General features: G+C 41.3%; 1 protein-coding gene across 2 annotated transcripts in view; it reads left to right on the forward strand.

Moving 5' to 3' along the window:
* LOC134883824 (voltage-dependent calcium channel subunit alpha-2/delta-1) overlaps positions 1–14,106 on the forward strand; it is a 67,781-nt gene that overhangs the window by 26,113 nt on the left and 27,562 nt on the right. For both annotated transcript variants that reach the window (XM_063912265.1, XM_063912273.1), the window contains exons 7-10: positions 9,401–9,532; positions 10,480–10,549; positions 10,939–10,989; positions 11,209–11,308. In XM_063912265.1, coding sequence (XP_063768335.1) covers positions 9,401–9,532; positions 10,480–10,549; positions 10,939–10,989; positions 11,209–11,308 — 353 coding nt within the window. The remainder of the gene's footprint in view (positions 1–9,400; positions 9,533–10,479; positions 10,550–10,938; positions 10,990–11,208; positions 11,309–14,106) is intronic.

A 14,106-nucleotide genomic window follows, 5' to 3' on the forward strand; every position in this document is an offset into this window, starting at 1 on the left:
GAGGAGCACAAAACCAAGGCTCAAGCACGTCCTCCAGCAGCTGAGAGAGAATGGCCTGAAACTCTCGCCCAAGAAATGCCATTTTTTCCAGAGTTCAGTGCGATATCTAGGCCACATTGTTTCGTGCAGAGGGGTAGAGACTGACCCAGACAAGGTCAGTGCTCTCCGCACCTGGCCTAGACCCCAAACCCTGGGCAAGCTCAAGTCCTTTTTGGGTTTCGCGGGGTACTACCGCCGCTTTGTGCGTGACTATTCAAAAATAGTCAAACCCTTGAATGATCTGACCGGCGGCTACCCCTTATCGGAAGGGTCCCAGAACATTTAACCCTGGAGGGTACTTAAACCCCAAAGAACCCTTTAATGAGCGTTGGAGGCCTGAATGTCAAAAGGCATTCAAAATGATCATTGAAAAACTGACGTCTGCACCTGTTCTTGGTTTTGCTGACCCGAAACTACCATACGTGCTACACACCGACGCCAGCACTTCAGGTCTAGGGGCTGCCCTGTACCAAGAACAGGAAGGCGAGATGCGAGCTGTCGCTTATGCGAGCAGAGGTCTTTCATCGAGTGAAAAGTGATACCCCGCTCATAAGCTCGAATTCCTAGCTCTTAAGTGGTCGATCGTGGAAAAGTTCCATGATTACCTTTATGGTAATACATTCACTGCCATAACGGACAACAATCCGTTAACTTATGTTCTGAAGTCAGCCAAACTAGCGGCTCTCTCGACTTTCGACTTCAACATAAAGTACCGTGCTGGAAAGAGCAACCAGGACGCCGACGGCCTTTCTAGGCGGCCGCATGACAGTATGGCTGACGATCATGCCTCTCTTGAGGAGAAGGAGAGAATAAAAAGATTCACTTCCCACCATTTTTCTTCATCTACCAACCAACAAGACTTACCTGTGGAAGCAATCGCTGTCTTGTGTCAACACCGTCTTCTAAACGAGGCAGACGACAACCTACCTTCCATCACCTTGGTTGAATCCCTCGCTATCCATCCGGATGCAGTTCCAGACACCTATGAAAATGATGATGTGCTAGGGTGTCCTACCATACCTACCTACAGCCCAGGAGAGCTCCAAGAACATCAAAAGTCCGACCCGATCATTGGACAGGCTGTCCATGTCTTGGAGGGCGGAGATGAAGCCAACCTCGTTCCCGATTTGTTGGAGCTTAAGCTGATGCTCAAGGAAAAGAAAAGGTTGGAGATGAGAAATGGTCTGTTGTACAGAACGCGTCAATCAGGAGATGGTGTAACTTACCAGTTCGTTGCCCCCAAGTTTCTTCGTGCTTTCATCCTCAAGTCCTTACATGAGGATATGGGACATATGGGTTTGGAAAGGACCCTGGACTTGGTTAGAACAAGGTTTTATTGGCCGAAAATGGCTGAAGGTGTGGAGAAAAAGATAAAGGCCTGCGGGCGTTGTGTCCGAAGGAAGACGCAACCAGAAAGAGCAGCACCTCTTGTGAATATCCATACAACTTGCCCCATGGAACTGGTGTGCATTGACTACTTGTCGCTCGAGCCCGACAGTCACAATGCCAAAGATATCTTGGTCATTACAGACCATTTTACCAAATACGCGGTTGCAATACCGACAAAGGCTACAACAGTTGCAAAAACGCTTTGGGAGCAGTTCTTCGTGCACTACGGCTTTCCTGAGCGGCTGCTGAGTGATCAGGGCAGGGATTTCGAGTCCCAACTCATCAAAGAGCTCTGCGCCCTAGCAGGCATCACTAAGGTGTGCACTACGCCCTATCACCCAAGAGGAAACCCCGTAGAGATGTTTAACCAAACCCTATTAGGCATGTTGGGAACCTTAAAGGACAAGGAAAAAAGTCACTGGCGAGATTTTGTAAAACCACTTGCCCATGCCTATAATTGCACCAAGAGCGATGTCACAGGCTTTAGCCCATACGAATTAATGTTTGGACGCCAACCTTGATTACCTGTTGACATCGCCTTCTGCTTACCTGTGAAAGATGGCTCCCCCAAATCCCATTCTCAGTACGTGAAACACCTGAAAGCACGCCTCGAAGAGAGTTACCAGATTGCCACCAGGAATTCACAAAAGGTTGCTGACCGGAACAAGCGCCGCTTCGACAAGGCAGTACGAGAGTCGACACTAAAGGAAGGAGATCAAGTGTTAGTGAAAAATCTGAGGTTCCGGGGTAAACACAAGCTTGCGGACAAGTGGGAGTCCACTATGAACAAGGTTCTGGAAAAGATAGGAGACCTACCAGTGTACAAAGTACAGCCTATCAATGGAGATGGTCCCATCCGAACTCTACACAGGGACCTACTGCTTGCTTGTGGTGACCTCTCCGAAGCGGAGGAAACTGAACCAGTCAAGCCTAAGGTTCGCAAGCCAAGGACAAGACAGAGTCACCCTCAACTCTCAGAGGAACTCTCAGAATCTGAGGACGACTTGCTCATCTATCCTGACTGGTCCTCTGTTGCTCCAGAAGGAAAGTTCACTCCGCAGCAACTCAATGCAAACCCCGAGGATGGAGAGTTGCCGGCTATGCCATCGGGTTCCTTGACCTCCCAGCCTCAGGATGGTCCTCCTGATGACAGCAATCCCCCTGCCGAACCTGTCGATACACCTCCTGAGCTGGTAGAAGGAGAGGAGCCCGAGGTCATGTTCAAGAAGCCCCCTGATGGAGAGGACAGTACACAACTGATATCTGAAAACGAAACAACGGATGTGACAATTGAACCGGATGTGACGAACGAACTGGATGTGACAAACAAAACTGATGTGACAAATACCCTGAATATGACAAATGAAAGGGAACCAGACATGATAAATGAAACTAAGACTGATGTGGAGAAGAATCCTGTGGAGATCCCACAAGATGCTGAGGAAAACCACACTCAAGCATCTGAGACGTCTGAAAAACAAACTGAAGTGAAACTGAAACAGATGGAAACACAAATGACCACACGAAGGTCAGAAAGGTCACGACAACCCCCTGACAAGTGTTTTCATTACACTCAGTTGGGAAACCCTTTAATGTCTTTTGCACGGAGTATTTTGCAGAGCTTTAACCAAGCACTAGGCACTATCGGTAACTATGATAGCCCCCATGTGAACCAGAGACCCGCTCATGAAGGGACTCATGCAGATTCAAGAGGGGAGGGTGTAACTCACATGAGTATGAAACCCATTTACGTAATATAAGAGTTACTATGCCCCACCACAAGGGGCGCACCAGCCCTGTATTCATGGTCACGACCAGGCAGCGCGTGCTCGTCCTGAGATTCAACCGAGACATTGACTGTGAGTGCCGTTTGTTGAGTGAGCTGACGAATTTGGGTATGAAACGTTATGTAAACCTCATAAATTAATGATTAACCCCCGCATAGTGTATTGATAAATCTCTTGTTTATTAGGAGAGAGCCTCGTGAGTTGTTGAGAGAGAGAGAGGAGCTGCTTCAACCGTGTAAGCCCTCTGTTAGACTCCGACTGTTTTTTTTTTTGGACTTCAGATTAGGAACGGATTCAGATTTCCGAACCTTTGGTTCGGTGGCGAGCCAGTACCCTGATTAAGAGGAGCGGAGCGCGGTGTGGCCAGCCGCGGATCCACTCAGAGGACCTCGAACCATCATCTCGTTCACTCACTGGCACAGATAAGATATGTACAAAAACCTACCCGGGTAGTACATAGACAGAACATTGCATACACCCTGAGGGACTTGAACTCTGACTTCTAGTGAAGAAGAAGGGACACTTTAATTTTGTTTCTTTTATAAGAGAGCTCTATGTTTTTGTATCATTTATTTTCCATACACTGTCAAGAAAATTGCGTGTTGCAATAAATTGTTATACTCTAACCTCATGTTCTCGCATTTGACTAACTACTCCCAACTATCCGAACCTAGCAAGAGTGTAAGTGTCATAAGGTTGTTGCTGATCAGACTACGGGCGCTACATCTTACTTTCATTAAACATGTTGCATTTATGTGTCGTCGGAAAAATGGAAAACAGTTATCAACCTGTAATTTAAAAGCTCTGGGCAAAACATCACTTCTTGTTGTTTTCACATTCCGAATTGATGAACACACACAAGTATTATCAACTTCCCAATTAATTTCTTACCTATACTTAAATCTACTGACTGCTTATTAATCTGAATGTTTGCAGGATAATTTCACAACCAAGAGAGGATACTTTCACTGTAGTGCCAGAACAGAACCTCTTTGATGGCGCTGTGAATGCATCAAACTTTTCGGTAGTGTTGCATGTGTACGGCATTGTAGTTCATGTCTTTTTGAAAAAAGAATTAAGGTTATTACAAAACGTACGTGCATGTATTAAAGTTACAGTGTTAAAAAAGAGACATTTCTGATACTTTCATCATCATGTGGTGACATTTACCTTGAGTGGTTCAGAATAATTTGATTCTCCAGAGTGCCTGTGACATTAGCACAGCTCAAATTGAATGTTAATGACTTAAGGATGTTCTTTTGAATATCTTGACTCTTCCCTGAATTATATGCATATCATAATGGAATCGCTTTCTTTTCTACAATTTTTTACATTTTTAGTACTTTTGGGCTTGGGGGCTGTTGTCAAGTGGGACTTGAGAGCGATCCACACGATGAACAATAACTAAAACCTTAACTATAAATATAACAATGTGAGCATCCACACTGTTGATGAGTGCTGTAAACACTGGTGCTAAGCCCACGCTGCGCACTCCAGCTGTGTTGGGGCCTGTTACTGCTATACATTGCGTAAAAAAAGAAATTCAAATAAGGATATGATTAAAAGAATAACAAAAGTAGCTACTGCTAATGCAGAATAGCCATGGTGCAAGTAGAGCGGTAAAAAGAGAGAGGCAGTGTATTACAATAAGTGGCCTACACTTTATTGCAGCCTCCTGTCTGGAAAACATACAGAACATCTTAATATTCAAATGGATTTTGATTGGCTGTTTTTATTGTCGATAAACCCGCTCTGAAAGTGATCCCAACAATATCCCTGCCACTACCTGTCATTATAGTTATGGTGTGGACTCTAGCATGCACTTGAGTAGGACACTTTTTTAAATGATGTATTTATAGTTGTCTTTAAAGTTATCCTTCTTGGTGTTAATGGCCCTTTACAGTAAGCAGTAAAGTGCCCGGTGCCTTGCTCAGGCATACTTCACCAGGAGACATGGTTCATGATTACTTTAAACAGTCCAATTACAGACTGCTTCATCCAAACACCAGCCTGCTTAGCTTGTGTATTTTTATATGAGGCTGAGTATCAGTGTGGATGTGTGTGTGTTTAGATATTCAGTAATTAGTGTACAGTGGGATATTGTGCGTCAGCAGTTACTTGGAGGGACCGCGGAATAGAGTGACTTCCTCAGCATGCCCATCAGCCTGCTGGGGAACCTTCTGGCCCACACACACCTCACCTTTCCTCTGACCCCAAACACAGGGTCAGCAATGAGGCATGTGTTTATCTCAGTATATGTTTTCTGTAAAACGCAAGCCTGCTTTATTAGCATGCTGTTGAACTTGTTGTGACTTTGTCATTGGTTCCCCGGGATACCTCTCTGGCCATAATCTGGGCTCAGTGCCATGACTCCTCAGTTATGGGTTTTGTTTATTGGTAGCCTGTAATGAGTAAACATAGCTGCTGGGACCTATACAAGACTGAAGTCTGATCCTAGTGAGATAGCACACAATTTTTTGTTTGGTTCAAAGTATTATGTTTTAGTACGTATTGTTTTGTAGGACAATTCCGAACATTAATAGAAAGACAAATATGTCTGTCTTTCAGTGTGAACTCTCATATACCCTCAGCCCCAACCTAGACTCTATGCATCACATTAATGCACACAATGTACACAATATCTTGCTTATATCTATATTTCAACCATATTTGATTTAAATATTGCTATTTTTTTATGTTAATATATAGGTTCTTTTTACAGTTTTTTTATTATCAGTGTTTTAATTGTTGTTTGCTTTTATGTGTGTTTATGTATGAACCAAAAACACCACGATAAATTCCCCGTATACGTTAACCTACTTGCCAATAACCTGTTCTGATTCTGATATTGTGTCAGATATTGGCACATATAGAGGTATTTATTTGTATGCCTGGACGAAATAAGACTGAGGATTCATCTGTTATTGAGGTTTCAACACCCCAATTTGATCTTCACTCTATAAATGTTCCAGGAATAGCCTTTGCTCAGCTGGAGAAAATACAATTTTCCGGGTAAAGTGGGTCGCAAGTTTATGAAATCACCTTCTATAGGCATCAGCATGTCACGTGTGTACAATAAGGAGCAGATGTTCAGATGACAGAAAGGTCACATCTGTTGGCCTGTTAAGGACATGGTCACATGTGTGGCAACGATAAAAATAAATTGGTTGAATTCAGTGTGTTGCTTTTGGAAACAGAAGCTGAGAATGTATTCATGCAATTTGATACCCCAAGGCTAGGTACAAAAAAAACACTGTCTTCTGAGACAAACAGAAAAAAACAAAGAAAAGGAAAGACAGCAACATTAGATTCAGAGTCACAACAGATAAAACGAGACAGACATAATGAGATTGACAGATAATAAGAGTATCAAATTAATTATAACGTTCATGTTTACTCTGTAATAAAGGAAGACCCCTGTTTCCTATAATTAACAGAAAACATATTGTATTAGTTTATTCAAGCCAACTTGTATAAAGAGAATTCCCTTTTATTCAGTGGTACACCTTCAGTCTCTGGCCAAGGCTTGCTTTCTACTACTGCCCTGCCTGCCACATCACCTTGCCAAATTTCTCCACCCCTCTTTGCTCTTCCATTACAGTCTGTGTTAACACACTCAGCTGACCTCTTCATTGTTTGTAGGTGTTACACAAATAAGATAGAACATTTCTAATCTGCACTTGTGAAGTCCTAAATATTGTCTGAAAATAGCTGTCATAAGAGTACTATTTTTATTTTATTTATTTAGTTTTGCTACTTCTTTCTTTGTCTTTGCATGAACCACATATACCAAACCAGATTCCTTGCATGTGCAAACCTACTGATACTGATTCTGATTCAGTCAGGCGGAATTGTTACATTTGGACCAAGCAAAACGTCCATGTCTTTAGAATCAAAAAATATGGAGGAGACATAAACCTGCATTCTTTTGTATATAAATGTGATAGTTCCACATCTTCTTCAATAAAACTCAATGACCATATTGTAAATTGTTTTCCCATCTGGATTACATTAGATGATGAAGCAGTGTATGTTTTAGGCCATGGCTTCCTTGTGATTGACAGATCTGTACCATTGTCTGGTCCGGCTCTTGTCCTTTTCATAGTGTCTCAACTTTAACCTTGTTCACAGTGTGTATTCAGTTCATAAAAGTTCAAATCTACATCTTGGTTGCGTACAAATGTATTTTTAGGCATAAATTTGAACTTTGCTCTATTTTATCTTGTGACTTCTGGTCCCAAAAACCAAGATGGCAGCAGCAAAAATGTCATGGTAAATAATGTACATATCAAGCTTCTTATCAAATTATCCACATCAAAAAGCCTAACTATGGCTTTCAACATTATTACATTTCGATGATCTAGTAGGAGCTGTTGAAATCGGTCACAACAGAGTGAAACACATCCCTATATCATGAGTTTTTCTTTGGGAGTTAACATTCTTTACTAGACTTTAAGCACATTATGTGAGAATATGGGGATTGACTTCCTTATCTAAAGCAGTGCAAAATAATGTACTTCTTTATTGTTCATTATAAACTAATCCTTGTTATGTAAGTGAATTATATTGCAGCCCTTATATCCCACAGAGATGAATTCATCATAGGGTGTAGATTCAGTGTGGCATCAAAGCCAAGTCGAGTGCAGCCAGGGAATTCATTAGTGTCAGTGGCAATATGGGTGACTAGAGGATACTCTATCCCTTATAAAGCAGCAGGAGTTTAGCTTATTAAATATTATGACTGACTCAGGAGTGCTCAAAACAACTGGAAACACTAAAAAGCAACATATTATCACTGGGTTAGCCTTTTGTAGTCTGCTTGTGTATGTATAAATATGTATCTGACTAGCTCTTTAACAGCTTTGAATAGGTCTTTGTGACGATCACCTTGCACCTACCTGTCTTCATCAATCTTCACTAAAAAATGTACACATACAGTTAGTCATTTTCTCATCATCTGGAAGGGATGTTGTGTTATTTTTTCCTTTTCAAAGGACACCCTTAATGAGGGAAATACATTGCTGATCAAACACACAACATGCTCTCTCTCTCTCTTTCTATAATAAAAAAACATGCACTCCTGGCAACTGAGGCTTCATTAACTCTCCCCTCGTGAGAGATGCATGCTAATGAACAGTGTTTGCTTTGCACATCAATGAGCCATGTCACACCCAATACAGGATACCAATCTATCTCACATGCTTTTACATGCACAGAGGCATGCACATCTGGATCTGCAGAGACAAAATGTAAAGCTTGTATACAGTACTTCATTAATATAAAGGATTGAATGAAGAAAGGGAACACATAGCAGTATATAGACAGACAGAGCAAAGATGGAGTTGGGGCAGCATGTGCTGTGTCTCCATCCATCATAGTGAGTGTTATGTGGCTCTGAGCTGTCTGGCTGCTGTGTCATTACATCCATAATGCCTGTTGCCTCTCACAGCACACACCATCAATCACACGCAGGCACACATACAAACACACATAGAAATGTTAAATCAAATTAAACTAAATTAATTGCAAATCCAGAAAACCACTCCTCAGTATCTGTTGCTAAATACTGGTGCAGGCTGGGTGTGCTGTCCAAATATTTGATCGTGCATCCCGCTGGGCTAGTGGGCAGGCACTGTGCTGGTGAATCGTAATGAATGTGTTGATCCGGGATGTCCACATGTCTCTGACTCTCTTCAGCCATGCAATGTCCTTCGATGGTTATTGTGGAATACACACAATGGCATGAATCAGAATCAGATAACTTTTGTATTAAGTTATTTATCCTGGGTGTGAAATCGGATTTCTTTACAGTTCCTCCACTTCAGATATAATTCAATTAGATTAAATTAAAAAAGAATACATAAACATATAGGAGTTAAAGTGGAAATGTGCACATTGCACTACAATATACGTAACTGTAAAAATGTAAGGCAGTGTATAAATACTAATAATTATATTTATGCTCAAAACCGGATTATTGCTAAAAATGTACAGCGTAATGCGGTGATAATTCTAAGTGATATGAGTATTGTCAAAAAAAAATATACATAGTATTTCACAGTTGAAAATGTGTCTTTAAAACTGTAGCCCATCATATTATGATCGCTATCTTCTTCACAATCTTCACAAGTATTTCCTGTTTATGTTGTGTATTGAAATGTGTGTGGTTGTGTGTGGATTCTTAGCCACCATTGTGCTGAATGAGCTGAACTGGTCAGACGCCTTGGAGGACGTGTTCAGAAAAAACAGAGAGGATGACCCGACCCTCCTCTGGCAGGTGTATGGCAGCGCTACAGGCCTGGCTCGCTACTACCCAGGTAAAAAGCAAACAAAGCAAAAAGTAAATGTCTTTCTGTGACATTTAGCAGAGAGAGGAAACATTATCGATTATTTGGCCTCCTTAATTGTTTGTGTATCTGTTTATATTACACTGAAGCTGTTTGTGTTTCCTAACATAACAAATCAGAGGTGCACTTATGAGCCATAATAATTTGCTTGACCTAACATGCAGCATCTGGCTGTTAATCATAACAACAAACAGCAAGGGAATATGTACACAAAGTGGCCTTGTTCACACATCACTGAGCAAATAAGCTCAATAAATTATCTCCATTGCACTACTGGCATTGATTTTGTATGTGGTTCCATAGATAATGACAAACTATCTTTAACTGTGTTAGTCTACAGTTGCACGCTGTTGTGAGTTTTTTCGTTTCCCAAGCTATTTCTATTCATGAGATTCCCTGTCATCATGGGCACTATACAGCTTTATGGGACAAGTTTATGTCTAATATTCATGAATTTCCATTGGCCCTGAATTATTTCCTCTTTGTTCCTGCTGTTACGTTTTAGCATGCATGACACAAACAGGCCTTCAGACAAGCGCTTACCTGTTGTTTTGGTGCTCTTCACTTAGGGTATACAGATAGAAATCAGCCGAATATAGTGAATCTAGTGCTTTGAGCTTTACTTATCAGATAAAAATGTTGTTTCATTTCCTTGCTGTTTATCTCTTTGTGAAAAAGTGTAGACGTGTAGTATTAAAAATGCCAGCAAGCCAACTTTTCCTTTGGCAGAATTTTAACATTTTTTATATCCTCAAAATAATGATTGCCAGTAATTAGACACTGCTATACTTAACATAACACTGCATACTGCCACATCAACATTTCACTCAGAGGTTTCATTAACTGGAATTTGTGTTTTATTCCCTTAAATAATGAAAATTTATAATCAACACTTACATCCTTATATACTCTCAAAGCCTCTCCCTGGATGGATTCTCGCAAGACCCCCAGTAAAATTGACCTGTATGACGTACGCAGGAGACCATGGTAAGAAAATTGCTGAACATCAAGAATCCTCACATTTATTCACTGTTTGTGCCAATTCAAGCCTAATATTTAGACTTATGGGTTTAAGTTTGTATATGATAGTGTACTTTAATGTAGCTAATTGATTGGATGTGCTGTAAATGAATGTGGCTTTAAGTGTTTGGGCTAGGTCTGAGAAATGTGAGAGACACATTAAAGTCATATTTTGTACTTCTTTCACAAAATGATGTTGGTCATTAAAATCCAAACAAATTGTAACAAATGTCAAATTTGGTATAAAGCTCTCATAAAATTAGACTTGAGTTGAGAGATTTTTGTGCCTTCCTTAAACTGCTCAGAGTGTGTGTGTCATAGACCAACTTGTCTTTCATTCATTCATGTCCATCTAGGTACATTCAAGGAGCTGCCTCACCCAAAGATATGCTAATCCTTGTGGATGCGTGAGTAACTTTAAAACCTAATTGATCCATAACCTCCTCACATCAGTCAAGATTTCCCCTGATTATACCACATGCCTTCTTAGATTTGTAATATAATGTTATGTATTTCCCAAGACAGAAGCACTTCTAATTATATTGAGTGAATTCTCATTTTACAAGAACTGAGCAGACAGATTGCATTGAGAAGCTGTTGGATATTCTGTGTTGTTGTTGTTACAGAAGCGGGAGTGTGTCTGGCTTGACTCTCAAACTGATCAGGACCTCCGTCAGTGAGATGCTAGAGACCCTGTCTGATGACGACTACGTCAATGTAGTTTATGTGAGTATTGTTAAACCCATCACTTGCTGAACGTTGGGTGGTCTGTTTGTAAGCAGCGAGGGGAGCATGATGCACGCTGCGAAGAGGGGCAGAATGAAAGACGGATTCAGAATGTGCGCTTGAATGGGCTTATGTACATTTGAAAGAATATACACACATGGAGACATGTTGTGCACAAGCCCACATGTACACAGACACCCCTTCCCACACACAGACTCACACAGGAGAGACAGAGATGGATGACACGTAATGAAATATGGATTTTTCTCAGGCCTGGCCACCCTGAAACAAACCTTTAATGAAATACCCACTGCTCTATTTGGTGTACAGGATTAAAACTCTGCACTACATGCCCTCTCCCCAGCTCCTTCTGTGTGTGTGTGTGTGTGTACATTCCCACTTCACCTAAAGGAATTAAAGCTGCACTTCTGACAAGAGTGCACCCGAGGATACAGTCATTCATCACCTTCTTGATCTCTCCATCACTCTTACCTTTCATCATTGAGACATGCAATTCCTCTCAGCATTTCGCAGTACAGTATAGCTCCATTCGTCTCTTTGTGTCAAAGAATGATCTTCCTGTACTCTTTGCGCTCCTCCTCTTCTATATACATTACCCCAACTTTCCTCCTTTCACTGCCTCCACTTTCTTTCCCTTCATTTTTACTTTTCTCCCCCACCAATCACTTCCCCAGCGCTCCATTTGTCCACCCTTTTCACCATTTATTCTAGGCCTTCCATGCTTGTGATTACACTCAGAAAGAGCCAATCAGAAGACTGTGTGATGCTAAGATGGGTGCCTGTGGAGGTGTTTATTGAGATGGGTTTTTGTAGAGATTGAAGCTGTCTTCTTTTGCCTAGCACAAAGACAGCAATTCAGACTCTGTTTCCTCTCTCCAGGGATCCCTTGTCTTAGACACAATGTATTCTGTTTCACAGTGGACTTGTGATTCTGCAAAGATGCGCAATTATTGGAATCTGTCGGGGAGCTCAGTATGTGCGTTGTATATGTGTCTAAAGAGATGCAGACATACTGAGACAGAATGAGCGAATTCCAACTTAGTTTTCACTTCAAACTTTTTCGTCTGAGATGTTTTCCCACCATCCTCTAAATCTGCATATCCCCGACTGCTGTTAGAAATCTTAGGGGGATTGAAAGGCTTCCATAGATGTTTTAAGGAGCTTAAAAGATAACTTTACATTTTTCAATCTTTCCAAAGCTACCTAAATGAGACAACAATTAGCTTTAATAAACCATAATCACCCTTGATGACTTTACAAAAACAAATTATTCTGTCGCTCTGTCACCTTTTTCTCTCAGTTTTTTCATCTGTTTCTTTCCCTCATTGGCTCTTCTACTCATTACACGCACACACACACACACACACACACACACACACACACACACACACACACACACACACACACACACACACACACACACACACACACACACACACACACGCACACACAGATCCTTGCGTTTGTCCCTGAGGGTGTTGTAACCTGACACTAAATCATTAATATCTGATATTACTCATAAATCCCTGCTCATTAACAGTAGCCCTGGGACTTTGGCATTTGGTCATGGAAGATGGCCACACACTTCCTTAACAGCTGGATTAGGTCAGAAGAATGCTGATGGCTGTTCCTTTCCACTCATTATTTTCCTCTATGTCCTCATCATCTAAATTTTTTTCCCACTAGTTTTTCTCACTTCCCCTCACCCTGTCACCTCGCTGGGCCTCCGTCACTTTCATCCAGCTTATTGGGCCGTGATAGCCATGTGTCAGTGCTGTTAGCCAGCGTCAGTCCAGTGAGCAACTCAGGGCACCAAACCTGAGCAGCAGAGAGTCCAGCGGGATTGGGGATTGAAGATTAGCCTCTTTCTTGTGTCATCACTAATCCATTCCCAAAGCATGGACCTGTACATGCACATACAAGAGCTTTTGTAATAGGATCAAAACGGAACTGTGGAATTTGTATTAGATTTTATTTATGCACATGTTCATATACTATCTTACAAAGCAATTTTTTTTGTTTTCCCCCTAATTGTATAGGTGTTTTCTACATTTTTGCTGCTGATCTGCAATAATGATATCTTTCTAATCAGACTAAGATAGATGTGTCACATATTTGAGCTCATTATTTTCTGTACGAGATACACCATCTCGCGTTACTGCTTTCAAAACCTGCTTTTGAAACCCTATATTCACTATTCACACCCTCCCCCCTTTCTTTGTCACTTCCTGCTCCTCACGCTCCCATATCTCACCTTCCACACTTCTCCTTTTAATAGATTATGTGATAAAAGATCCCCGTCTGTGTTACGGGGGTAATTATGTGAACTTCCATTGTGTTTGTGTGCGTGTTTGAGATTGAATGTGTTTATGTGCTGTCGCCTTGATTCAGTCTTTTTGTCAAACAGCCATGTGGTATTGCCTTTCAGTCCAATAGAGATACGTATGTCTGTTATTGTCCATCCAAAAGGAACTTCAAGGCTGTCAGGCTCATTGGAAACACACACACACACACACACACCCATATGGTCATGGCTCTTTTGCATCCTTGCCTGCCTGCCTTGTAGAGACACATAGATTAGTTTAGAGTGATGAGGTTGAGTATTGTTTTAGAAGAGTTCTGCAACACAATATATGTGCTGGTTTACTATGCTGCTATCCTGTGTGCTTCATATACCATTATTACATGTTGTACAATATCATTTTTCTTCTTGTTGTCATTGTGAGCTTTTTAAATCTGTTTTCTGTTCCCACTTGTACAGTCTGCCGGCTGTTATT

Source organism: Eleginops maclovinus, chromosome 2, assembly GCF_036324505.1.
Source record: "Eleginops maclovinus isolate JMC-PN-2008 ecotype Puerto Natales chromosome 2, JC_Emac_rtc_rv5, whole genome shotgun sequence".
NCBI classification, from domain to species: Eukaryota; Metazoa; Chordata; class Actinopteri; order Perciformes; family Eleginopidae; genus Eleginops; species Eleginops maclovinus.